The 27,984-nt window shown below is 46.7% G+C and overlaps 1 protein-coding gene across 3 annotated transcripts; it reads right to left on the reverse strand.

Moving 5' to 3' along the window:
• Window positions 1-5,567: 5,567 nt before the first annotated feature.
• WNT9B (Wnt family member 9B) lies at window positions 5,568-27,936 on the reverse strand. Of its 3 annotated transcripts, none has more exons than XM_081838128.1 (4): window positions 27,203-27,936; window positions 11,175-11,431; window positions 9,782-10,047; window positions 5,568-7,923 (listed from the first exon to the last, which is right to left on the reverse strand). In XM_081838128.1, the coding sequence occupies exons 1-4, from the start codon at window positions 27,652-27,654 to the stop codon at window positions 7,447-7,449; spliced, it is 1,452 nt and encodes a 483-aa protein (XP_081694254.1). In that variant the 5' UTR covers window positions 27,655-27,936; the 3' UTR covers window positions 5,568-7,446. The 3 variants fall into 3 exon arrangements, with proteins under 3 accessions (XP_081694254.1, XP_081694252.1, XP_081694253.1); XM_081838126.1 differs by having other exon boundaries at window positions 27,186-27,412; XM_081838127.1 differs by lacking the exon at window positions 27,203-27,936 and adding an exon at window positions 13,664-13,695.
• Window positions 27,937-27,984: the final 48 nt, after the last annotated feature.

Consider the following 27,984-nt stretch of genomic DNA (forward strand, 5'->3'; position numbering starts at 1 on the left):
TGATACATTGGTATATCACAATGTTTAATTGGTGATGTATCGCCATGCTGAAAACCGGATATTGACCAGCCCTATCTGTCACCATGCACCAAACGTGCAAACATCAAATCAAAACGCTTGTCAAAGTTGTTTGAGTTCATGTGCGAATCCTTCCTCATTTGAGGTCCACCCAGGCCTCAGCTCAGCTTCCAAGTAAAATAGAGGACGTGAAGAGCTCAGCACCAATTCTGCGCATCTCCAGTTAAAAGATCTTGGGTAACAGGATTAAGAAAGCCTTCTGCCCTTGCCAGCAGCCCAGCAAGGAACCTCTGAACCACAGTGCCTAATATAGACCCTCCAAGTATCCCTATTTTCCAGGGACAGTCCCGGATTTAGAGAAGCCGTCCCAGTTTCTGATTTGATTCCGGAGTGTCCCACTTTCCCTTAGGATGTCCCTATTTTCATTGGTGAAATGTTGGTAGGGGATGGAGTTATGCAACCTCTGAGCCAAGGAGATAAGTAACTCTACAACCTTCAGAAGACATCTGAAGGCAGCCCTGTATAGGGAAGCTTTCTAATGTTTCATGTTTTCATCTAATTTGGAAGCCGCCCAGAGTGGCTGGCACAATCCGGTCAGATGGGCGGGGTGTAAATAATAAAATTATTATTAGTAGTAGTATGGAATAAAGGTAAAGGGACCCCTGACCATTAGGTCCAGTCGTGACCTACTCTGGGGTTGCGGTGCTCATCTCGCTTTATTGGCCGAGGGAGCCGGCATACAGCTTCTAGGTCATGTGGCCAGCATGACTAAGCCGCTTCTGGCGAACCAGAGCAGCGCACAGAAACACCGTTTACCATCCCGCCGGAGCTGTACCTATTTATCTACTTGCACTTTGACGTGCTTTCGAACTGCTCGGTTGGCAGGAGCAGGGACCGAGCAACGGGAGCTCACCCTGTTGCGGGGATTCAAACTGCCAACCTTCTGATCGGCAAGTCCTAGGCTCTGTGGTTTAACCCACAGCGCCACCCACGTTCCTGTAGTATGGAATACGACATCCTAATTTTCATTGGAGAAATGTTTGACGGTATGGAGTGATGCGACCCCCAAGCCAAGGAGATATGTAACTATACAATCTTTAGAAGACATCTGAAGGCAGCCCTGTATAGGGAAGTGTTTTTTTAAAATGTTTAATGTTTTTTTTATTATTATTATTATGATGATGATGATGATGATGATGATGATGATGATGGAAGCCACCCACAGTGCCATAATAATAATAATAGAATAGGACATCCCTATTTTCATCAGAGAAATCATAGAATCATAGAGTTGGAAGAGACCACAAGGGCCATCGAGTCCAACCCCCTGCCAAGCAGGAAACACCATCAGAGCACTCCTGACATATGGTCGTCAAGCCTCTGCTTAAAGACCTCCAAAGAAGGAGACTCCACCACACTCCTTGGCAGCAAATTCCACTGTCGAACAGCTCTTACTGTCAGGAAGTTCTTCCTAATGTTTAGGTGGAATCTTCTTTCTTGTAGTTTGGATCCATTGCTCCGTGTCCGCTTCTCTGGAGCAGCAGAAAACAACCTTTCTCCCTCCTCTATGTGACATCCTTTTATATATTTGAACATGGCTATCATATCACCCCTTAACCTCCTCTTCTCCAGGCTAAACATGCCCAGCTCCCTTAGCCGTTCCTCATAAGGCATCATTTCCCAGGCCTTTGACCATTTTGGTTGCCCTCCTCTGGACCCGTTCCAGTTTGTCAGTGTCCTTCTTGAACTGTGGTGCCCAGAACTGGACACAGTACTCCAGGTGAGGTCTGACCAGAGCAGAATACAGTGGCACTATTACTTCCCTTGATCTAGATGCTATACTCCTATTGATGCAGCCAAGAATTGCATTGGCTTTTTTATCTGCCGCGTCACACTGTTGGCTCATGTCAAGTTTGTGGTCAGCCAAGACTCCTAGATCCTTTTCACATGTACTGCTCTCAAGCCAGGTGTCACTCATCTTGAGATGTTGAAATGTTGGAGGGTATGCGTATACAGCTCATTGGATCAGTTCCCCCCCCCCCAACACACTTGCAAAACCAACCTGGTAGACCACACACTAGGTTGTGTGCAGCACTGCAAGTCAAAAGTCATGTGAGCCAGCTCCTGCACGTAGCTTGACTCATTTGGAGTTATTTAGCACCACAGGCTTGGTCAAGCTGTCCTCTGCATATGGACCCACTGCAGGCTCTAGTACTGTATGCAGATTGTTGTGGGGGAGGGAGAATATAAAAAAAAAGTCCCTCCTCTTCTCTCCCCCCCCATCCTCCTTTGATCTAACAAACCAGCCAAATGTCCTCAAATCCCGTGGGAAGCCTCAGAGTGAATGTTCCTTAAGGATTAACACATAAATAATGGGTCAGCTCATGCTTAATAATTGCCAGGGTACTTAGGGTGGTTGAGAATAACGACCAATTAGAGCCCAGCTGGCAAACATGTGGAGATTATCATTGCATCAAATGGGATTTGAGCTCCAAGCATGCCTTTGGCAAATGCAAGAGTATGGGTGATCGCCAGGAGAAATGTAGCAGTTGCGCACTGGTTAAAAGAGAAGGCGAAACCCCCAGTGGCCCATGGAACATAGAATGCGGTCCCCAACATGGAATCCAGAGAACCTCTTGTTGTAAAGAAAGGAAGGTTTCCATTCTTGGTCACAAACAGGGCTGCTAGGAGCAATGGCTGGGGTGGATGACAGAAGGAATAATCAGACCTGCTCCTGTGTGTGTTGGCAGATAGCTCAGTCAAAGGGACAGGACCCCTGGACGGTTAAGTCCAGTCAAAGGCGACTATGGGGTTGCGGCGCTCATCTCACTTTCAGGCCAAGGGAGCCGGCGTTTGTCCACAGACAGCTTTCTGGGTCATGTGGCCAGCATGACCAAACCGCATGGAAACTCTGTTTACCTTCCCGCCGCAGCGCTACCTATTTATCTACTTGCACTGGTGTGCTTTCAAACTGCTAGGTTGGCAGCAGCTGGGACAGAGCAACGGGAGCTCACCCCGTCGCGGGGATTCGAACTGCCAACCTTCTGACCGGCAAGGGGCTCAGTGTTTTAGACTACAACACCACCCGCATCCCCTAGATAGCTCAGTACACAGGGGAGACCCAAGGGTTCAAAGCAGGGCTGGTGAGGGTTGTGGCTTGGGAGGGTCCATGACCTATAGAGATTGCAAAAGGATGGATGAGAAGATATCTGAAGGCAGCCCTGTATAGGGAAGTTTTTAATGTTTGATGTTTTACTGTGGTTTTTATAATTTGTTGGGATCTGCACAGAGTGGCTGGGGCAACCCAGTAAGATAGATGGCATAAAATTTATTATTATTATTATTATTATTATTATTATTATTATTATTATTATTACTACTACTACTACTACTACTACTATTAGATCGTGAGCCTGGAGTTCCCAATCTCTTCACCTGATCTTTAAGTACAGTCATACTTCAGGTTGAGCGTTTTCAGGTTACGCTCCACACCGACCTGGAAGTAATGGAGCACGTTACTTCCAGGTATCTCCGCTCGCGCATGCGCAAACGCTCAAAATCATGTCACGCGCATGCGCAGAAGCGGCGAGTCGCAACCCGTGCACATGCAGAAGCGGGTTGCGTTCACTTCAGGATGCAAACGGGGCTCCAGAACGGATCCTGTTCGCATCCAGAGGTACCACTGTATATTGGTCCTGCACTCAGCTCTCACCTGTGGCTCCTAGAAGCTGTCAGCATGTGACCGTGGCCACATCCTGGGAACGGCTTTGACCGGCTGGCTAAATTGGGTAAGGGTAGGAAATGGGTCTCAATAGGAGTATAGCATCTAGATCAAGGGAAGTAATAGTGCCACTGTATTCTGCTCTGGTCAGACCTCACCTGGAGTACTGTGTCCAGTTCTGGGCACCACAGTTCAAGAAGGACACTGACAAACTGGAACGTGTCCAGAGGAGGGCAACCAAAATGGTCAAAGGCTTGGAAACGATGCCTTATGAGGAACGGCTAAGGGAGCTGGGCATGTTTAGCCTGGAGAAGAGGAGGTTAAGGGGTGATATGATAGCCATGTTCAAATATATAAAAGGATGTCACATAGAGGAGGGAGAAAGGTTGTTTTCTGCTGCTCCAGAGAAGCGGACACGGAACAATGGTTCCAAACTACAAGAAAGAAGATTCCACCTAAACATTAGGAAGAACTTCCTGACAGTAAGAGCTGTTCGACAGTGGAATTTGCTGCCAAGGAGTGTGGTGGAGTCTCCTTCTTTGGAGGTCTTTAAGCAGAGGCTTGACAACCATATGTCAGGAGTGCTCTGATGGTGTTTCCTGCTTGGCAGGGGGTTGGACTCGATGGCCCTTGTGGTCTCTTCCAACTCTATGATTCTATGATTCTAACCGCTCTGTGACTTAGGGACTTCCCCTGCATGAGAAGACAGGCTCCAGAGGATCAAGCAGACCTGACCAATAGTGGGTCCGATGGTCAAGAAGGCAGTTTCTGCATGTGATGTAGAGGGAAGACAAATGGGGCATGTCAACCTGGGAAGGTAGCCCATCTAGAAGGAGGAAAACTCTGCTCCTAAACCTCCGCTGCCTTGCGGGATATCTTCAGGAGAAGAAAAAGCAAGGAGTAAACCCTACACAAATCTAAAGTAGAGTCCCTAAGATGGTTGGATGGCGTCTTCTATGCCTCCTTCCGGCAACTCCTGCAACCAAGCTGGTGCCAAATGTATTGCTCTGTTTTCCTTTAGACCCCATCAGCGAGGCCAACAGGGAGTCTTGTTGTCTGGGCAGCCCAGGACCTCCAGACACACTGTCTAGGCTTGCAAGCCAAGAACATCAATTCGGAGCTGCTTGACTTCACCCCTGGAGGTACACTCCATTGTCCCTCGAGACAGACGGATGCCAACAACACCCATAGCTGTGCCGCTGATGTGTCGCTACTTCCTCTACATCACCATGCATTTAAAGCACAAAGAATTCTGGGAACTGTAGTTTGTCAAAGGTGCTGGGGGAAACTATGATTCACAGCAAGGGACCAGCTAAGAATCTGACAAGAATTGCTTGCGTAGGACTTTTAGTAATCAGGAGATAAATCATTTCCCTCCATAGCATCAAAATCCAAGCTATCACAGTTTTTTTAACCCGTTCTTGTTCAACAGTTCTCCTTTTATTCTCACAGCAATCCTAGGGGAGGTCAAGTTAACTGAAGGGGAATGGCTGGCATTAAGGTTTTGTGGCAGAGCAGGGAGGCTGAACCTTACTCTCCCAGGTCAGCCAGTGTGCTAGCAGGGGCTGATGGGAATTGTAGTGCAGAACACCTGGAGGATGCCAAGATGACAAAGGCCGCCATACACTTGTCCCACTCCCCCCCCCCAATATGGCCATCAAACTTTAATACTTTGCAGGGCTGGTGTAAGCCAGGCTCCCTTAGCCACAGCCCCCATTCCGCCCCACAATATGGGGGTAGCAATGATGGATTTTATTAGCATTGGAAGGATAATTTTATATATATATATATATATATATATATATATATATATATATGTATGTATGAACCTTTAAAAAAAAAAGTTACATAAGACCAAAGTTTTTTTAAAAAGCAAAACAAAAACTCCCATCTTTTTAGTTACCCGAGCAGCAACGTTACCGCCCAACCGCAGCTACACAAAAAGTAAAGATTTCTCTGTTGTTTTCTATGGGTAGTTATTACTTCCGCCTCAGGCAAGGCCAAAAAGCCCCCAGCATCAAGCTGAAGTAAAAACAGCATCAAACTGGCTCCCTCCTTCTGATATTGGGTGGGTCACTTTAGATTTTTGGTCCGTTTTACTCCTTTGTTGCTGCGACATCACGTCTGGTTTAGCATCATGACACTAACGAAGATCACACAAGCCGCTACAGCTAAGTGACCAAAAAAAACACACCAGTATTGTGGGCAGCTGAGGCCAAGGGCTGTGAGGGCAATGAATGATGAACGGCATCTAAGCAATGCAATAAAACATTCTTTTTAAACACACACACACACACACACACACACCAAGAAAATCACATGAAAGAAAGCAAGTATGTTTGACTCAGGCTTACAGACAGACCTGTCATGGAAGCTGCCCAGTTCTTAGCCACTTTAACTCTCCTCGTTTCACATAAAAACAAGTGGACCTGTCCATTTATCCTCGCCCGCAACTATAAATAGTTCCACTGGAAATAGTGTCCACATTCCTAGGTTTGCCCCCCTGTCGTTGCCCAATAGATGATTCTATTTGCAAACTCAAGCTATGAGAGTTTTCTTCTTCTTCCCCCAAATCTTAGCTCTTCCAAAGCCTAACAAAATGGAGGCAGGTGCTGGCCTTTGTCCATTCGCACGTCCTGAATTCTCTGCTCCTCCTCTTTGTGCTCGGGTCCCTTAAGAACGCAGCACCTCATCTCTACCTTCTCAGGTGTGATGCCCCACAACCCACCCCTAATCCACTGCAGGGCAGAACCAGAGACCATGCTTATCCCTAGGGGGGTACAGCCCAGTTCCCCTTTGAGCAGGTTGTGTGGGCCACGCAGGGTCAGGTCCAAATTTTTGTGGCGCACGACAAAGTGCCTTCTCACATAAGACACCTCAAATGAGTCCTGGCAGCAGCAATAGCCTGAATCCAGCGCCAGCCGGCTAGGGGCAACCGTTTAGATTTCTCACAATGACCTCAAGCGATGTTACGCCAGGCTTTGTGGGATATTTAAATGGAGGTGCTCAGCTGTTTTTCTAAAGGGGGACCGGGGTAGAAATCAGCAGTGGGCCCTGCTGGCGGGGCCGCAACAGCTGCCCGAGGGTGCCATCAGCTGAAGCTGGCGCTGCGACTAAAGACTGCAGCGCTACCCAGAAAGAGGCACATGGTTCAAAGAAAATGCTGCGTTGCGGCCATGGAAAACCCATTCATTCACCCTCCTGGAAGCTCATCGAAACAGATCTTCCTGGGCTAGCTGTGACTCAAAACCCCTGCCTTAAACCAGACCCTTGGGCCTTGTTCTAGAGACGTTCTGGCAGCTTGGTCCATGCTTTGCACAGCTCAGGTTCCAGTTTCATTTGCCGTTTAGAAAATTTGGCTGGGGAAGACCCCTTGCGCAAGACCTCAGGCAACCACTCCCAGCCAAGAGTCCTGGGCTGGGCTAGATGGACAACACAAGGCAGCTCCTTAGATATCTTACGAGAATAGGTCCTTGACTCTTTTCTTGGTGCCGGCCTTCCCACAGCAGAGGCAGTCCTGGAGATTGGCTGCTGGTCCACAGAATCGTAAAATCCAGGGCTGCAGAACTCCTGCAGCTCCCAAGTCCCACCCCTTGCTAACTTCCATATCCGATGCAAAGGAGAGGACCGAGTCGAGCTGCCGGCCTTCCGTGCGGTCCAAGGAGGAGCAGGCGGGTCTCCCCACAAGATCTGCCAGCGCCCGCGTCTCACTGCTTGCAGCTATAAACCACTTCCTCCTGCATGCACTGTTGGCATTCAACATAGCAGCACCACTGCACCTGGCAATGGCAGGAGAAGGTCACCATGCGTGTCTGGATGTTGTAGCCTCGGCCGCAGCACATGCTGTCGCAGTTGGCCTCCCGGGAACAGGTCCTCCCGGCCGTGCCCACTGAGTACCGGCTGGGCCGGCAGAAGCTGGGAGAGTCCTCCATGTAAACCAGGTCGGTGGGGCGTGGGCCGGCGGGGACTTTGGGCAAGTGGCTGTGGGGCTGTGGGCTTGCCAGCTCCGACTGGCCCACTGCGTCGTTGGTGGCGCTGAAGACCTTGACGGCGCCGTCGTAGCGAAGCTTGAGGAGCTTCCCCGTCTCGTGGAAAGGCGACAGCTGCTTCCAGCAGGTCCGCACGGCGCACGAGCCAGAAACCCCGTGGCATTTGCACGTGGTCTTGAGGCCGTTCTTCACGGCCTGCGGGAGGGAAAGAAAGAGAGGCATTTGCTAGGGTTGCGAGTGGAAAACCGAAACGCTGTGAGGGGATAAAGGGGGGAAATCCCGAGGCCACTGAACAGTTGCGCACTCTTTTGCGGTTGTACCTCGGTTCTCAAACGCCTTGCGACTCGAACGTTTTGATTCACGAACGTCGCAAACCCAGAAGTAAGAAGTAATGTTTTTTGAAAGCTGAACGTCTGACATGGCTTCCGATTGGCTGCAGGAAGCTCCTGCAGCCAATCGGAAGCCGCGCTTTGGTTTTCAAAGGTTTTCGGAAGTCGAACTGACTTCCAGAATGGATTCTGTTTGAGAACCAAGGTACGACTGTATTTGTTTTTTAAAAATCTAGTTACAGTTGAACAGAAGTCCTCTTTATTTTTTCCATTTTTGTTATTACCTTTATTTCTTGTGTTCTCTCTTTATAATAATACAGTCGTACCTCGGGTTACGTACACTTCAGGTTACATACACTTCAGGTTACAGACTCCGCTAACCCAGAAATAGTGCTTCAAGTTAAGAACTTTGCTTCAGGATAAGAACAGAAATTGGGCTCCGGCAGCACAGCGGCAGCAGGAGGCCCCATTAGCTAAAGTGGTGCTTCAGGTTAAGAACAGACCTCCGGAACGAATTAAGTACTTAACCCGAGGTACCACTGTAATTTTATTGTTTGTACCCTCCGCCCTCCGGCTGGGTTGCCCTAGCTACTCTGGGCGGCTTCCAACAGATATAAAAACAAAATAAAACCTCAGACGTTAATGTGCACCCTAACTGCACAAAGCTATTGTTTCCCTTATTCTGGACCCTGCCCACCACGAGCATGCGTCCCTTGAAAGGTTCCCCATGTGGTAAACATTGTCCTCACCATGAAAAATGATTCCCCACCTCTGAGGCAGAGAGTTGGGACTCTCCAAAGAAAAGCTCTAGTGTCCAGTTGCTTAATACACACTTGCACTGTGCAGCTGTGAAAAGGCACACAGCACGGATATGGCATTCCAGGGCCTAGCTTGGGTCTTGAGGTGCAGGCTGGAGATTGGGGATAACCAGGGACAATCTGCTTTTGCTACTCTCCTCTCTCTCTCTCTCTCTCTCTCTCTCTCTCTCTCTCTCGGCAAATTGTGTGGTTTGTGGTAGGAATTTTGAGGTCTTAGATATATATTAAATGTTCCTAAGTGTACCAACCAAGCACATACATAGATCAGCACAGGAAGATCAACCTGGAACCATTTTGATTCCCAAACTGTCCCAAACTGACCAAATGTTTTCTCTGCAAGGTCAAAGGAAAATGGAAAAGCCTCCCCATTGTCTTTTCCTTCACAAATCCTGTCTTAAGGGTATGTCTGTGTTTGAATAGGGTATGAGCCTGTGACATGGCCCAGGAAGTATTTATCATTACAAAAGACTGGCCAGGCTCCCCAGGCAATCCAATCAGGTAACCTGCCAGACAGGAGAAAAACAACATTCAAATTTCTGCTTAGACTGCCTTTTCTGTAATGTATGTGTGATGTATCTGAGGGGTGGTCTTAGGTTACACCCCTTCTGTGATGTATGTATGATGTTTCTGGGGGTGGTCTTGATCTACAGGGTGGCAATTTCAAAAGTCTTTATAAGGCCTTGCACCCCATTTTTCTGGGTTCCTCCTCTTTCCTGCAGGTGAGGGGAGCACCCTGTTGCAACAAAGATCAAGCTTACTAGCTGCTTTGCTTCTCAATATTCTCTGGTTGGCCTCTGTTATTCTCTCCTACCAATAGGGAACCTACGTAAGGACTCTATATGGGCTCTTGGATACCCCATAAGGGGAAAGGGCATTTTTGTTTACAACGGGTACCTCTGTCCTCACCTTGATGCCCACGTTTGTGTTGTGGATGTCCACCTTGGCGCGCAGGTCTTTGCCGACCTTCTTCTGGCCCAGGAAATTTTTCAGGAACCTCGTGCTGTACTTGAGGTTGTCTCCGCACACTCCCCACTGCCACGCCTTGCGGTTCTCCAAGTCCGGAGAGTCGTCGCAGGTGCAGCGCTCCATGCGCCCAGCGCTGCAGGCCCGCGCGAGGGAATGGGTCAGAGCTGCCGAGGACACCGCATACAGGAAGGCCGTTTCCTTGAAACCTGAAAGAGAAGAAGCCAGGGAACCCGGAGAAAAGGAAGTAAGAAAGAGTAGGAAAGTCAGTGTGGAAGAATGGCAAGGGTATCCAACTACAAATTGGGAAACCTGGGTTCAAATCCCACTTGGCCATGATGCTCACTGTGCGACCTTGGGCATGCCTAACCTTGACGTACCTTGCAGGGTTTCTGTGAGGATTACATGAGGAGCGGGAGAACCATACATGCCACACTAAACGGCCTCGGCCCAGTATACCTGAAGGAGCGTCTCCACCCCCATCGTTCAGCCCGGACACTGAGGTCCAGCTCCGAGGGCCTTCTGGAGGTTCCCTCCTTGCAAGAAGCAAAGCTACAGGGAACCAGGCAGAGGGCCTTCTCTGTAGTGGCACCCACCCTATGGAACACCCTCCCATCAGATGTGAAGGTAAGAAACAACTATCTGACTTTTAGAAGACATCTGAAGGCAGCCCCGTTTAGGGAAGTTTTTAATGTTTAATTCTATTTTTAATATTCTGTTGGGAGCCACTCAGAGTGGCTGGGGAAACCCAGCCAGATGGGTGGGGTATAAATAATAAATATTATTATTATTATTATTATTATCATCATCATCATCATCATTCTTAATAATTATGAGATCCTTGGAGCAAAACGTAGGATAGAAACGCAATAAATAAGCTCAGAGTAGTGAACAAGCCTGACAAAGGTATTCACAGGGGATTCTACGTTATCACTTAGAATCATAGAATCATAGAATCATAGAGTTGGAAGAGACCACAAGGGCCATCGAGTCCAACCCCCTGCCAAGCAGGAAACACCATCAGAGCACTCCTGACATATGGTTGTCAAGCCTCTGCTTAAAGACCTCCAAAGAAGGAGACTCCACCACACTCCTTGGCAGCAAATTCCACTGTCGAACAGCTCTTACTGTCAGGAAGTTCTTCCTAATGTTTGATCAACTCTGGCCGTAAGGTGTTCAGAAATGCAAACCTTAGAACCTCTACCCTGGTTTGCTTTTCTTTCTTCCATGATGACATTGAGGGGTGAGGAGAAGGGGGAAGACCCAAATGGAGAAAGCCTAGATTTTTCTCCACACTCCAGTTTTCGGAAGCTGACCGACAAGCAGGTACTCATACCTCGTTTCAGGAGGTCGGCCCGTCCGTCCAGACTGCAATTCCAGCGCTCGTTGCGAAACTGATACTGGCATTCCACAACCCCGAGACGGATGGCATCCCGTAGGGTCTCGGCCAAGCCTGGCTCACGGCGGCAAAGCCTTTTCTGCTTACGGGATAAGCGGAGCAGGTCGCATTGCTTCAAGTGAGCCTTCCAGTGGGCAGGGTTGGACGAGGGCCCCAGCAGAGGAAACTGAGTTAGCGCTTCCTTCCCAGTCAGGCTGAAGGGTAGAAGAAAGAATCATGGCCTTAAACAGAGTAGAAGCGGCAACAGCTATTTCCCAGCTGCAGATTAACATTGGCAAACCACCAATAATATACCTGCCCGCAGGATTTCTCCCAGGTGTGTACAGGTCTGGTTCACACATGCAAGTAAGAAATCAAGTGGTTATCCGTTTGACGAATGGCAAGGGAATGTGTGAACCGATTCCACTTTAAATTACAGCAGGCAAGATGAACTAGGAAAGCTCTCTATGTAGTTATATGTTCAGTGCTCCCAAGATACACTGGCTCTGACATGCAGAAGAATGAATTATTATTATTATTATCAGTGCATTTTTTTCTGGGGGTACACATGGGTACGCATACTCCTAAACATTTTTGTGAGTCTAAGTTTGGCCTCATTGAGGGGCAGTATTTCAATATGAGTAGGAAAATGAGAACACCCCTAAACATTTTTTTTAGAAAAAAGCATTGATTTTTATTATTGCAAGACTTGAATAGTATCCAGAATGAAATTCCAAAGAAAGCCTTGACGGTATTTATGTAGGTGACTATAGTGGCAAGGATCCTCTACACTGAAAAATGGAAGGAGGAAGGAACACCCTCCAAGGAAGAATGTTTGTTGAAAATCTTGGAATATCCAGAGATGGCAAAATTGACGGCACTAATAAAAGATACAAATTTAGAACCTTTTAATGAGGACTGGAAACCCTTTCTAGTCTATATCAAAAGTTATTTCCCATGTATGAAGACCACAGCAGGGTTTGAAGTGTAAGAAAATAGAAGAATATATTAAGAAACATGCTTGAGAAGATGAAATTAGGTAATATGGAACCTTAAAACACAATTCTATGTAATTCGGGCTATAAACATTGATGTTGCGTGAGAAGGAAGTCACTAGTTTTCTTGAATCGGAATGTAATTTTTGAGTAACAAATTCACTTTCTATATGGAAAAACCCCCTAAAATATTATTAAAAAATAAAAAGCTGAGCTTGAGGGCTTGTGAGGAGCTAGTTAAAGGAAATATTTGGTATTAAGAGCTAGAGGAGGAAAAAATATAACCAAATTTCAACCCTCCAACCTACTCCCATGAGGTGGTACCTACATGGTTTGTTGAAGATATATCTACAGGCCAAGAATGCCTCCTGATATCATATAAAATATGGGTGGAACCCAAAACACCTAGGAACATAGGAAGTTACCTTATACAGAGTCAGACCATTGTTCTGTCTAGCTGCGTATTGTCTACATTGATCGATAGCAGCTCTTTTCTGGATAGGATAGCCCAGAGCATGGCTAGACTCACATATGTCTTAAGTCAAATCAAGACAGGTCGACATCAACACAGTATACATGGGTGGAAGCTGCCAACTTCTGCAAGCAAAACACAATTGCTAGGGTTTTAAGCACAGCTTGGTTTAGGAACCAATCCCGAAAGTTTTCTAGCTAATAATAATATAATAATGGTTTATTATTTATACCCCGCCCATCTGGCTGAGTTTCCCCAGCCACCCTGGGCGGCTCCCAATCAAGTGTTAAAAACAGTACAGTGTTAAATATTAAAAGACACAAGCTTGTTAGCTTTAAATCCCTGTATGGCTTGGGACCAGGATACCTAAAGGATTTTCTTCTCCAATACAACCTGCCCCTCCACTAAGGCCAGCTGTGGAAGTTCTCCTGCATACTTGTTACACCTTTCTGGTAATTGGCAGGAATGTTAGAAAGCACCTTTTCCCCACGGCCTCACCTATGGAACTCCTTGCCGCAAGATGTTGTTCCTACTCTATGGCATCACACTACCGGTTTTGTCAGGCCTTTGGCCTCATTGCCGGTTGGCTTTTTTGCTGCCCTTTTCCTCCTTTGGTTGTTTTTCCTCGTAATTTTACTGGCTGCTGTGCTTGATATTTAATTGGTGTTATGAATAGCTTGTATCCTGTTGTTAGCTTCCTTGGGGAGTCTGGGACACGTCGTGAGTGATGTTATAAATATAATAAATTGGCCTTCTTGGTGTCTTCCCAGCCTTCGCTGCTTGTTAATATTGAACATCACCGACAAGTGTCATTTGAATCCGAACCGGGTATCTGTGACTGCGCAAGTTTTACATTGTCCTAGTTGAGAGGAAGAAAGTATTTGGCCAACGAGACTGAAAAGTTAGGGAGGAAATATCAGTTACTCATGCAGGACACCACTCCTTTAACACCAACAATGGAAATTATTGCAACAGCTCACCCAATAAAGTTAACACACATCTGCTGGCCACTCCTTCCCTCAACCCCAAGGCTTTGCTTAATTTTAAACCTGCGCTGTCACCAATCTCATCGTTCTCACCAATTAAAGAGAACAACACCAACATACAGCCAGCACAATAACAACTGTGATCAGCAGCGAAACCCTGAGCCAAGCTACAAATGAAAAGATCTATGACTGGTCCTAGAAATAAATTTTAAAAGTCTAAAATGAAATGCATAGTCTTCAGGTCTGCAAAATTTGTTCCTTTTCACTACAGGCTATTTTTTGCAATTAAAACCCTGACCTCCAGCAAAGTTGCTTTGTCATCTGCAAAAGAACCAAAAGACAGTCCCCATATTTTATTCCCATAAGTAGGAAAGCAGCTTGGGAGCAGGGATTGAAAAACCTGTGAGGGTGGGGGGAAGGGCTGAAACGCACAAGCCCCCTGCATAATAATAATAATAATAATAATAATAATAATAATAATAATAGTAATAATAGTAGTAGTAATAAAAATTTATTATTTATACCCCACCCATCTGGCTGGGTTTCCCCAGCCACTCTGGGTGGCCCCCAACTGAATATTAAAAACACAATAAAACATCAAACAGTAAAAACTTCCCTAAATAGGGCTGCCTTCAGATGTCCTTAACAATCAGATAGTTGTTTATTTCCTTGACATCTGATGAGGGTGGGTGCCACTACCGAGAAGGCCCTCTACCTGGTTCCCTGCACCCTCACAGCGAGGGAACCACCAGCGAGGGAACCACCAGAAGGCCCTTGGAGCTGGACCTCAGTCTCCAGGCTCAATGATGGAGGTGGAGACGCTCTTTCAGGTATACTAGGCCAAGGCCATTTAGGGCTTTAAAGGCCAGCACCAACACTTTGAATTGTGCTTGGAAACGTACTAGGAGCCAATGCAGATCTTTCAGGACCAGAGTTATATGGTCTCAGCGGCCACTCCCAGTCACCGTCTAGCTGCCGCATTCTGGATTAATTGCAGTTTCTGAGTCACCTTCAAAGGTAGCCCCACGTAGAGGGCATTGCAGTAGTCCAAATGGGAGATAACCAGAGCATGCACCACTCTGGCAAGACAGTCTGCGGGCAGGTAGGGTCTCAGCCTGCGTACCAGATGGAGCTGGTAGACAGCTGCCCTGGACACAGAATCTCTGCTGCAATCACAAACCATATTCCCCCCTTTTCACAATTAATTTGCCCTTGGGTTTGTCTTGGCATGCAGGAAAAGCATAATCCCTTTACATTGCTCTCCTGATGTTCCCTTTAGCAGGGTAACTGGTGGTTGGCTGCTTCTTTTGCGATGCAAAAAGCCTATTCCCAAAGCTGGACCCTTGCTGGACCCGACACAACACAGCTTGTCCCCTGAAGATGCTGTGCGAGAGAACCTGTGATCTATCAAGCATGCCTTTGCCATCATGCAGCCAAAAGGCCTCCAGCAGTAGGAGAACAAGCCAACAGAAAGATGCTTATCGCTTGCGCTCCCTCCACAACCCCGGCAGTGGAATGCTCCTAACCATCTCCGCTCTCCGGAACTCTTCTTCCGGCCGGTGGGCGTCGGCGGTTAATCATTAAACGAGTAAATTTCCAAACTACCAAATCAAGATGGTTGCAGTTTCAAGGAGATGTAAGCCCTAGGTCGGGGTGGCCCCCTGATACAGCTACAGTCCTTTTCCCTGCAACTCCATCCATCTAACTCCCAGGTTTCTATCAGTTCAGGAAGTAAAACAGGCCCCACCCCAAAAGAAGACAGTTGTTTCTACACACTTAGTGGACTCCAAGGACCCTTGAACAAGGCATCCAGAAGTTCTTCCCTGTCACTCATCTCTTCTTCGCTTTTACATCTGCAGGTGAGGCAGTGGGAGAGCTGGACCGGTGTCTTGCCTCGATAATGATGAGAGCCAACCAAGTGAAACCCAATCCAGATAGAACTGAAGCACTGTTTGTGGGTGGTTCCCTAGACCGGATCGCTGGGAGGCTGCCTGCTCTTGATGGGGTTACACTTCCTCTGGAGGAGCGGGTTCGTAGCTTGGGGTTATCTAATCAAATACCTTTATTGGCACCACAGTACAGTGGTACCTCAGGTTACATACACTTCAGGTTACATACACTTCAGGTTACAGACTCCGCTAACCCAGAAATATTACCTTGGGTTAAGAACTTTGTTTCAGGATGAGAACAGCAATCGTGCTCCGGCGGCGCGGCAGCAGCAGGAGGCCCCATCAAGCTAAAGTAGTGCTTCAGGTTAAGAACAGTTTCAGGTTAAGAAGAGACCTCCGGAATGAATTAAGCACTTAACCCGAGGTACCACTGTATAATATTTATTTATATTTATTTATTCATACATACATACATACATACCCCGCCCATCTGGCTGGGCTTCCTCAGCCACTATGGGCAGTTTTCAACAAAATATTAAAATACAGTAACACATCAAACATTAAAAGCTTCCCTAAACAGGGCTGCCTTCAGATGTCTTCTGGTGGTTCTTCTTCTCTTTGACATCTGGTGGGAGGGTGTTCCACAGGGCGGGTGCCACTACCGAGAAGGCCCTCTGCCTAGTTCCCTGTAACTTGGCTACTCGCAGTGAGGGAACCACCAGAAGGCCCTCGGAGGTGGATCTCAGTGTCCAGGCAGAACAATGGGGGTGGAGATGCTCCTTCAGGTCTACTGGGTCAAGGCCATTTAGAGCTTTCAAGGTCAGCACCAACACCTTGAATTGTGCTCAGAAACGTAATGGGAGCCAAGGCAGTATACACATTTAAAGTCACTAGGATAATTATAAGGACAAGGGTGAATCTGCCGAGGGTCATAAGGTCACACTGCAATCATGTGCACTTAGATATTCTGCTTTGCCCTGTCTGTTCCCCGAAAGGATAGTTCGTTGGGAACCCTTTTGGGTAAAATTGTGGCTAAAAAGGAAGCTACTAAAACAGTAATATCTTTGTCCCGATCTGCCAGGAGAAACCTCATTTGACTTCTTCTTGGCCTCAATGGCACGGAGTGCCTTCCATCAGCTTTGGCTGGCGGGAAAGCCTAACTATTGTTGCCTATAACTCTGTTGGGGAGGGGCAGGGTTATTGGGTTGCTTTTGTTTTTATTAAGTATTTTGTGTTTTTAGATTATGATTTTATGTTATAACCGCTGCTATAGGGCGGTATACAAATTTATTAAACAACAACAGAGAAGCAGAGCTGTCTGGCAAGGTGCCAACTCCATTACAGTGGTACCTCAGGTTAAGTACTTAATTTGTTCCAGAGGTCCGTACTTAACCTGAAACTGTTCTTAACCTGAAGCACCACTTTAGTGAATGGGGCCTCCCGCTGCTGCCGCACCGCCATAAGACAATTTCTGTTCTTATCCTGAAGCAAAGTTCTTAACCTGAAGCACTATTTCTGGGTTAACGGAGTCTGTAACCTGAAGCGTATGTAACCTGAAGCGTATGTAACCTGAGGTACCACTGTATTTCTTTCCTGCCCCACGAACGCCATTGGTGACTGCCATCCCACAATAATGGCTAAAATGCCAGTGCCTGTTGATGCTCCAAGGCCTCCGCACTGCAGCGCATGATGGGAATAGGGAGATCTGGGCACAGAAAGTCTGTCTTGGGTTTTCTACAAAGCAGATTCTCTGACATCAAACTACAGACCATCCCGCTAGCTCTGTTTTGAGATCATAGAATCATAGAACCATATGATCAAGTCAGTGGTTTTGGCCTACTAAAGCAAGCCAAGTGTCAAGGGCAATAGCCATGCTGGATGTTACTGGAATAGATTGCCCCAATTATATATATAAGGTACAAGACCCCTGGGCGGTTAAGTCCAGTCAAAGGTGACTATGAGGCTGCGGCGATCATCTCACTTTCAGGCTGAGGGAGCTGGTGTTTGTCCACAGACACATTTCTGGGTCATGTGGCCAGCATGACTAAACTACTTCTTACACAATGGAACACCATGACAGAAGCCAAAGCGCACGGAAACGCCGTTTACCTTCCCACCGCAGCGGTACCTATTTATCTATTTGCACTGGTGTGCTTTTGAACTGCTAGGTTGGCAGGAGTTCACCCCGTTGCGGGGATTCGAACTGCCAACCTTCTGATCGACAAGCTCAAGAGGCTCAGTGGTTTAGACCACAGCGTCATCCGCATCCCTGTAATAAGCTTATCGCCAAATGGCGCCTTAAACCTAGCTTACAACGGAATATCTAGGTGCCTCCCCTTTTTTTGCAGTGAACTTTGCTATTATGCTTTCCCATTTCATTTCTAGACCACTTTCTAATTTAAAGAAAATAAAATCTCAGAGCAGTTTACAACACATTAAAACATCAAATAAAGTAATCCAGAATAATACAACTTCAAGCCTCAAGGGGAATACTTGAGATCCTAAATGACCTTTTGCTTTTCCCCATATTTATTTACCAACTTAAAATTATACAGCTGGCCCATAGCAGAAGTACTCTAGGAAGCCAGCACACTGTAGTGGTTAGTGTTGAACTAGGGCCTGGGCAGGACGCAAGTGGCGCTGTGGGTAAAACCTCAGTGCCTAGGACTTGCCGATCGTATGGTCGGCGGTTCGAATCCCCGCGGTGGGGTGAGCTCCCGTCATTCGGTCCCAGCTCCTGCCCACCTAGCAGTTCGAAAGCACTCTTAAGTGCAAGTAGATAAATAGGGACCGCTTTATAGCGGGAAGGTAAACGGCGTTTCCGTGTGCTGCACTGGTGCTGGCTCGCCAGCTGCAGCTTCGTCACGCTGGCCACGTGACCCGGAAGAGTCTTCGGACGGCGCCGGCTCACGGCCTCTAGAGCGATATGAGCACGCAACCCTAGAGTCGGACACGACTGGCCCATACGGGCAGGGGTACCTTTACCTTTTAGGGCCTGGGTTCAAATCCCTGCTAAGTGGACAATGTACTCCTCGGAGGAAAAGATGGGATATAAATAACTATGTAAGCTCTTCTGCTTACTTGCTTATGAAAGCTGGAGGGGCCAGACAGATGGAGATGTCAGTCGCCAACCTAGCATTCAGAGATCTCCACATGGCCACAACTGGACTCGCACCTGGTGCCTGGGGGAATTTTGCATACTGCTTCACAGATGTTATGCTCCCAACGCTGACACTCATTTGGGTGTGCCTGGTTGCTTGACCCTACTTAACAAACTCCCTGCCCTTAAAAACACTTGGGAATACAAAAAGGGGAGGTGTGAGGTCAAGGAAACAAGGTAATGCGCTTTAAAGTTAAAAAAGGAAAGATTGATTTTTTATTTTTTATTTCTATTTTTATCTACTTTTTGTTTTTTGTATCTTGTATTTTTCTGTTTTCTTTTTTCTCTTTTTTCGCTGTATTTTGTTATGATTTTGTAAAATCTCAATAAATATTTATTAAAAAAACAAAAAACACTTGGGAACCCAGCTCAGAAAACCCTCTGGCAGACGTCTAAAAACCTGCTGCCTTCGCAGAACTCTTTGCACATCGCTACCTACTTTGCGGGTGGCGCTGTGGTCTAAACCACAGAGCCTAGGGCTTGCCGATCAGAAGGTCGGCGGTTCAAATCCCTGTGCCGGGGTGAGCTCCCGTTGCTCGGTCTCTGCTCCTGCCAACCTAGCAGTTCGAAAGGACACCAAAGTGCAAGTAGATAAATAGGTACCGCTCCGCCGAGAAAGTAAACGGCATGTCTGTGTGCTGCTCTGGTTCGCCAGAAGTGGCTTAGTCATGCTGGCCACATGACTCAGAAGCTGTCTACGGACAAACGCCTACTCCCTCAGTCAGTAAAGCGAGATGAGCGCCGCAACCTCATAGTCATCCGCAACTGGACTTAACGGTCCCTTTACCTTTACCTACTTTGCAACCTCAGCAAGTTTGTCAGGCACACAGAGTGCTGGTCAGGATTAAAAGGCATCCTCATCACCCTTCAGGTACTGAGAATGCAACACAGGTGCACAGAACAAGTTCACGGAAGATCACCTGCCGTTACTCAGTTTCTTGTTGCGGCCAAGAAACCCCTAGTAAGAGTTCTCCCTCCAACGACAGTCTGAAGACCAACGCACCGTTTCTGACAAACAGCTGGGTGAAATGTTCCGAGAACTAAAAGCAGGCAGCTGTCGCGAGGCTGCTGCTCCCTTAAGTTGCTTAAACAACCAAAGGCAATAAGGCACCTAAGGCAATAACCAATATTTGTTTTGTGTTAAGGAAATGATAGCTGGAAGGAAAAGGGAATATTGCCTCTTCTTGCTTAGTAGAAGTCCCGATGAGTGTGTGTTTGTGTTTGCGTGTGTACACTTCCTGAAAGGAGAAAAATCCCATTTGGTTTCCTGTCCATTCCAGGAATTTCCCTGCAATTAAAAGCGGCTTCTGACCCTGCTAGGGCCACTCTCCCCACCCCCACAAAAATCAAAAAACCGAACGAAGCAGGTACTTCAACAGTATTGAGCAGGGACTGTCAAATCTGGGAAGAGAAGCATCCAGACTCTGAAAAAACACAACACGATACCAATGCGCAGGCAGAGTCTAAAACTTAACGCAAACTCCAGAGCACACTTTCATTGCTGGTGTTTGAGATTAGCCACAATCCAGAGATACCCTGCAGCTTCTTGAGAAACCCTCCTGTTTTCACACATTTTCCCCTCGGTCTGACATCATCCCCGGAGACACACGCCATTGTCTCTCAAGACAGATGGATGCCAACAACATGAGCACCACCATGCTAACTGGAACTGATAGGAGTCGTGGTCCTGTACAACTAGAGGGTGCCATGCTGGCAAAGACTGATGGGACTTGATGCTTCAAAGAGGAAAAAACAACAACATGCCAATCTTAAGTGGCATTTGCTCTCAAGAACTGTCAGTCCCAGAATTCCAGTCTTCACTGGCAATCATAGACACGAGGACAACTGAGGACACTGAGAGCCAGCATTGTTGATAGGATTCACAGGTGAGTAAATTATAGAATCATGGAATTGTAGAGTTCGAAGGGACCCTGAGGGTCATCCAGCCCAACCCGCTGCAAAGTAGAAATCTCAGGCCACTAGTTTCCACAGAGAACAGGTAAACACGGACAAGAGAGCTCAGGAGTAAGGAGCAATGGGTAGTATTCAACAAGTTTTAGTCTAGTCGTTGGACTAGTCCACTGTTTCCCAAACTTGGGACTCCAGCTGCTTTTGGACTACAATTCCCATCATGCCTGACAACTGGTCTTGCTAGCTGGGAATGATGGGAGTTGTAGTCCAAAAGCAGCTGGAGACCCAAGTTTGGGAAACACTGGTCCAGTCCAAAGATTTCAATAGTTCTGCTGTGAGTAAAACAAAGTTACGTACCACCCAGTGCCTAAAGAGCCTGGTATTAGTGAGTATGCTGCCATGTGTGGTTGTAAATATGAACTTGGGCAGCCAGGAAAATAGGTTTAAACAAAAGGCTTGACTGCGAATCCTCCAGTCTTCCAAAACATAACATACAAGGCGTTTTTTTTGGGGGGGGGGGGGACCTAGGTTTACAAATCTGTACTAAGTCCAGAGAAATGATGCCCAGACACTTCTAGAGTTGTGTGGTACTTTTAAATGCAAAAGAAGCAGGTTTCATCAAGTTGAGCAAAGCCTCTTCTATCTCTGCTATGGAGAGAACTCAACCTCTGAGTTTAAAAAGGAGACGAGTTGCCAGGAGAAAGTTGCCTGCTTTTTTCACCAGCCTCTCTCCTCTCTTGTGTCTTTAAGCAGCAATTCGATTTGTGTAACGAGAGAGCACTTTTCTCCAGGCCATCAAAAGGCTGTTTTATCTGCAAAAATTCAAGTTTGATGGGGGCCAGGCCGGTGTTTCTTTTGTTTATTTTTTATACTGCCCTTCATCCGAAGTTCAGTTTAAATGTAAAAACACAAAAATCTACAGCATAATAACCAACAGAAACAATAACCACTAGCCCCTCCACATAGTTTAAAAGACTGATTAATTAGCCAAAGGCTCATTATGCTAGGAGCAATTTGAAGCATTTATGACGGCTCTGCTGGCTTTCAAAAACACAACTCGAAAGTGCTAGGTCTGACCCAATACTTACTACAACACATCCTCATCTACAAACCATCGTGATTCTTGTGCATCACTTCCTTAACCTACCACTAAGAGCTGGACCATCAAGAAGGCTGATTGCCGAAGAATTGATGCTTTTGAATTATGGTGCTGGAGGAGACTCTTGAGAGTCCTATGGTCTGCAAGAAGATCAAACGTATCCATTCTTAAGGAAATCAGCCCTGAGTGCTCCCTGGAAGGACAGATCATGAAGCTGAGGCTCCAATACCTTGGCCACCTCATGAGAAGAGAAGACTCCCTGGAAAAGACCCTGATGTTGGGAAAGATGGAGGGCACAAGGAGAAGGGGACGACAGAGGACGAGATGGTTGGACAGTGTTCTCGAAGCTACCAGCATGAGTTTGACTAAACTGTGGGAGGCAGTGGAAGACAGGAGTGCCTGGCGTGCTCTGGTCCATGGGGTCATGAAGAGTCGGACACGACTAAACAACTAAACAACAACAAAACTTCAGATGCGGAAAACGCTCCTCCTTGGCCCTACATGTTTATATCCTCTTAAAATGGTAATGGCACCCACCTGAGAGATGCCGAAACTTAGTTCCAGCTGGAAAAAAGACCTGGTTATGAGCGTTTCTCTGCTGAACAGGCACTACGAAACCTAACATTTCGCACTTATCAAGTATTTCGCACAAATTAATCCTTACAACAACAGCCCTTTTAAATGGCAGCCCAGTATTATTTGTCCCATGTTGGAAGAGTACAGGTCTCAAACTTAGGTGGCCTTAGGCGATTAATTACAGTGGAACCTTGGTTTGCAAGTGTCTCGGAAGCCAAACCATTCGGAACCCAAACGCCGAAAACCCGGAAGTAATTGCTTCTGCTTTCAAACGTTTTTTGGAAGTTGAACGGCCTCCGGGGAGTTTTCTTCTCCTCCCCCACCCCAATTGACTTTGTGGCCAGCCCATTAATCCTCGGTTTTCGAACTTTTCAGAAGCCAAACGGTCTTCTGGAAAGGATTATGTTCGAAAACTGAGATTCCACTGTATTGGATTTATGATTTGAAATCAGGGACCTGCCAACTCACAGCGGGGGCGTCTATCTTAGACTCTACACCAATAGTTTGGGCATGCCTTTGTAAGGATCAGCTTGAGAGCATTTATTTTCTGCCTTTTTCTTTTTAAAAAGAATGTTATACAGTATATACTCTGTTTCCCAGTCTAAGATTCTACACTGAAGTAAGGTAAAGGTGAAGGTGACCCCTGATCATTAGGTCCAGTCGTGACCGACTCTGGGGTTGCGGCGCTCATCTCGCTTTATTGGCTGAGGGAGCCGACGTACAGCTTCTGGGTCATGTGGCCAGCATGACTAAGCCGCTTCTGGCAAACCAGAGCAGTGCACGGAAACGCCGTTTACCTTCCCGCTGGAGCGGTACCTATTTATCTACTTGCACTTTGACGTGCTTTCAAACTGCTAGGTTGAAATGGGAGCAATGGGAGCTCACCCCATGGCGGGGATTCGAACCGCCGACCTTCTGATCGCCAAGTCCTAGGCATGTGCTGCTCGCAGGATAAGAAAACACAGGATGCGAAAAGCACCCAAACAGAAGTATTTCATCCATTTGGCCTTAAAATGGATGGCCAGCTATATTCCTGGGCTTCTGACTGAGAAAGTGCATATCATGACCCACCCTCACTGTGCATCTAAGGATGAGGGTTATTCAGTTGCACCAGTGGAACTTTGCAACTTGTTTGAGTTTCCAAGCTTGCTTTTCACTCTGGGGTGCATCTTACGGTACCACATGCTTGCAAAAGGTTCAGATGCTCAAGCTTGCCCAGGAATCACAAAACCTTTCTCCTGAAGAATCCTCGGTATGTGGAGGCAGAGTGGAGCCACTCGCCTGTGAGGCAAAGGCACTTTGCACAAACTCAGGAGCACTCTTATCACTTCCCACAGCCAAAACAAGTTCCTTGTACAGTGGTACCTCAGGTTAAGAACTTAATTCGTTCCAGTGGTCCATTCTTAACCTGCAACTGTTCTTAACCTGAAGCGCCACTTTAGCTAATGGGGCCTCCCGCTGCTACTGGAGCACAATTTCTGTTCTCATCCTGAAGCAAAGTTCTTAATCCGAGGTAATAATAATAATAATAATAATAATAATAATAATTTATTTAAGAACTATTTTAAGAAATAGGTACTATTTCTGGATTAGCAGAGTCTATAACCTGACGCGTCTGTTACCTGACGCGTATGTAACCTGAGGTACCACTGTATAAGGAATGCAGATGACCCTTGTACATGCATATGCAATCCACCTCAAAATTCGGAACTTTTGAAATTCAAGACTTCACATTCTGATTAGTTCTTAGTGTTTTCCCGACCTTGTAAAGTACATCTTTCTCAGAAATCTGATTGACAAGTTGTTGTTTTTTCTGGTTCAGCCCCAGGGGTGCCAAGTTTGAAACTCAGAATTTTGTATATTTACTCACAGAAATAAGAAGCAATGAGTATTATTTAAAGTGTGCATAGGGTTGCAGTCTTAGATTCAGTATTTCCCCTAAGGCTGCACTTATCCAGGCGTAACACAGAAGCCAGCCCCAATGAATGGATCACACAGCATGTGTCTATTTGAATAATTTTTTAGGCCTTCTTACACATGAAGAATGAGACTATTCTAAATATATTTTGTGTTATTTCCAGAGCTCCCTCGTTCTGTTTGGGGGAGAGGGGAAACACTGATGTTCTAATCTAACCTGATGTAGAAGCTGACTGTTTAAAATTCAGACTGCAAAAAGGGAAGCATGATTTTTTTTTTGCAGTGGAAGAAACAACATTTCAAGCAGAGGTGCAAACTCAGAACTGAAAGGTAAATACATATAGAATAATAAGATCAGCAAAAATAATATTGTTATCCACCATTATACAGTATTAAAAAAAAATAGCCCGCAGTGGAGCACCATTTCTTTCTTTATCAAAACACAGCAACACTTGCATTTGTCAGTGCAGTGTTAAGAACTTAGTTTTGCAAAATGGAAGCTTGCATTTTGAGAATCCAAAACTTGCATGTAAAGCAAAGAGAGAGAGAGAAACGAAACAAGAATCCCACACGTTGTCATCAAGAAGGGTTCGATATACAGTGGTACCTCGGGTTAAGTACTTAATTCGTTCCGGAGGTCTGTACTTAACCTGAAACTGTTCTTAACCTGAAGACCACTTTATCTAATGTTGCTTCCTGCTGCTGCCGTGCCGCTGGGGCACAATTTCGGTTCTCATCCTGAAGCAAAGTTCTTAACCTGAAGCACTATTTCTGGGTTAGCGGAGTCTGTAACCTGAAGCGTATGTAACCTGAAGCGTATGTAACCCGAGGTACCACTGTACACTGTTTATCGCCTCGGAATATTGGAATGTTGACAGCACAATCCCATAGATGTTACTCTTAAGATAGTATTGCTAAGTTAAGTGGAGCTCAGTGTCAAATACGTTTGTGACTATAAGTTTTCCGTTTCAAGAGCTGGAACTCACGTGCTTTTCACCCCAAAGCGGGAGAGTCATTTGATACTTCAAACACACAAATATGCACCCTTGAAATCCAAGTCTTAAGAAACCCAGATTTTCACACAACTGCGTTTCAAGACAGAGGCACGCACACACATGTCCATCCCTCAGTTTTGCACCCGTTCCAGTGCAAACCCAGATTTTGTAAAACAGCATCCATGTGATCCTTGTGTTTACTGGAAAGACCAGGGAAGGATAAACAGGTGCAGAACTCTTTGTGGATTAAGAGACATAAAATATGCAATTGGTTGCAAGATGACACATGGAACTGCCTTGAAATGGGGCATTTCCCTTCTTAAACCAGAACATAGGACTCCTGTTCAAATACAGAGAATAATGAGACCTTTAATCTAAGGGTCAAGGGTTCAAATCCCACGTTGGGCAAAAGATTCCTGCATTACAGGGGGCTGGGCTCGATGACCTTTGTGGTCCCTTCCAACTGTATAATTCTATGATGAGTACAGTGGTACCTCGGGTTACGTACGCTTCAGGTTACATACGCTTCAGATTACACACTCCGCTAACCCAGAAATAGTGCTTCAGGTTAAGAACTTTGCTTCGGGATGAGAACAGAAAACGTGCTCCGGCAGTGCAGCGGCAGCAGGAGGCCCCATTAGCTAAAGTGGTGCTTCAGGTTAAGAACAGTTTCAGGTTAAGTACAGCCCTCCGGAACGAATTAAGTAGTTACCACTGTATAATGAAGAGGTTTGTCTCCCCACTCCACAGGTCAACCTGCATATTACGCCCCAAGCACAACAGAACAAACTCACTCATACTAGCAAAAGTTATGGATAAAGCTCTTTTTTTTTAAAAAAAAGAAAGAAACAGGGACAAGCGAACTCCAGAATATGTATGTCAGTCATACAAACCCTAAATATCACCAGGTTGAATGCAAGTGGTTTCAAATTCAGACAAAAATGGAGAAAGGAAAGATCCGAATATCAACCTCTGTGCAAAAAGAGTTACATTCACACATGCATGCACGAAAACATCGCCTGCATTGAAAACTCCTGTCTTGAATATTTACACTGACAGATCTCTTCCCACCACCAAATTGCTGTTGTGCAAGGCAACATCACTTTTCTATCAACTGCTCCGATGCATTTTGCAGATGAAAGAGATTTCTGCTGGTAGAGATCTGCTGCTACAAGTGGAAACACAAGATCACTGAACAGCGGCAGGAGGAGGGGAGGAAGAGAATGTCATTCTTCATCACCCCTAAAATGAATGCAGGATCCAGGAGGCTGGACCTTTCAATGCTCCCACATTTTCCCAGTGCATGTGCACAAGCCAGTGTCTCAACTATGTGCAGCAACCTAGCAGCTGGTGTGCAGCAGGATCCCGGATTCTGCGGGGCTGGCTTAAAGTGTGTTTAGGATCGCAGCCAGGTTGTGAAGCTGTAATCCACAAGGCAAGTTAACCCAGCAGATTGGCTAACCAAAGAAAAAGACCTTCGAAAACAAGATGCAAAGTGAAGAAGAGGAGCACGTGAACTTTGAAAAGCAGGGCGAGGAAGTGAAAAAAAAGTCGAAAGCTAAGGGAGGAAAAGAAAAGCAAAACGAGAAGGAAAAGGTAGAACTTGCGCACAGGAATGGAAGGAACTTCAAAACAGAAGAGCCGCGATTGCACAAAAATAGGGAAAGAGACTAATAATGGAATAGTTGGTGTAAAATATGCAGGGATTTATGTATGCAAAATGAACCACGGAAAGAGAAGGGAAGTCATTGATATTTTAAGGTTGTTTAAATGCATATTTCAAAATGAAAAATAATAATGCAAAATTATACAACAAAAAAGAGAAACTGCAGACAAAAAAAGGCGTGCAAAAAAGGAAGGGGAAATCTCACCCAAAAAATTGGGGAAGGGGAAATGTAAGGGAAATTGCATGCGGAAAGTCTGAGCAAGCCCGATCGCGCAAAAGGGGGGGAAGCGAAGCGCCGCTGACCCGAAATAGGCGTCCACCTGCAGGAGCAGCAGGCAGCAAGCGGCCGCGGCGACCGAGACGCGCAGGGGCGGCGGCAGCAGCAGCAGAGGCTTCTCCGGCGGGCGCATGTTGCCGGCCGCTGCTCCTGCGTCGCGATCCTCCGCCGTCTCCCGGGCTCGGCATGGCGCTGCGCAATCGGCGCCCGGGCGCCTCGGCAGCCCGTTAAGAAGGGCACCTGGCTGGGCGGGAGGGGCGCGCCCTCCCTCGGCCCCGCCCCCGCGCGGGAAGGTGAGAGGCAAAGGGCCGCCCGGGATGGGATGGGATGGGGTGCGGGGCGGAGACCTCGCCAGAAGCGCACGGAGATCCTGGGACTCGCCCTCGCGCCGAGGGAAAGGAGGAGAACTTCGAAGGGAAGGGCGCCCCGAACCATGTGCAGAGTGCGCTCTCTTCTGGCGCCTACCCTCTCCACTGTGTAACAGCACAGCATCATGCTGAAGAATCAGGGCCCGATTTACGTATAAGCTAAACAAACTACAGTGGTACCTCGGGTTAAGTACTTAATTCGTTCCAGAGGTCCGTTCTTAACCTGAAACTGTTCTTAACCTGAAGCACCACTTTAGCTAATGGGGCCTCCTGCTGCCGCTGCGCCGCCGGAGCACAATTTCTGTTCTCATCCAGAAGCAAAGTTCTTAACCTGAAGCAGTATTTCTGGGTTAGCGGAGTCTGTAACCTGAAGCGTATGTAACCTGAAGCATATGTAACCTGAGATACCACTGTATAGCTTGGGGGCCCCCGAAAAAAAATTAAAGGGAAAAAACTG

Source organism: Podarcis erhardii (assembly GCF_964252035.2).
Source record: "Podarcis erhardii genome assembly, chromosome: 13".
NCBI lineage: Eukaryota > Metazoa > Chordata > Lepidosauria > Squamata > Lacertidae > Podarcis > Podarcis erhardii.

Bases quoted from the DNA above. Each gene is read 5' to 3' on its own strand.
- WNT9B (XM_081838128.1), bottom strand. From the start codon at position 27,654: ATGATGCTGTGCTGTTACACAGTGGAGAGGGTAGGCGCCAGAAGAGAG. The intron at 11,432-27,202 runs GTGGACGCCTAT...TCTACCCTTCAG, and splicing joins GCTGCCTGCTGCTCCTGCAG to CCTGACTGGGAAGGAAGCGC. The intron at 7,924-9,781 runs GTGAGGACAGAG...TCCCTCCCGCAG, and splicing joins ACACAAACGTGGGCATCAAG to GCCGTGAAGAACGGCCTCAA.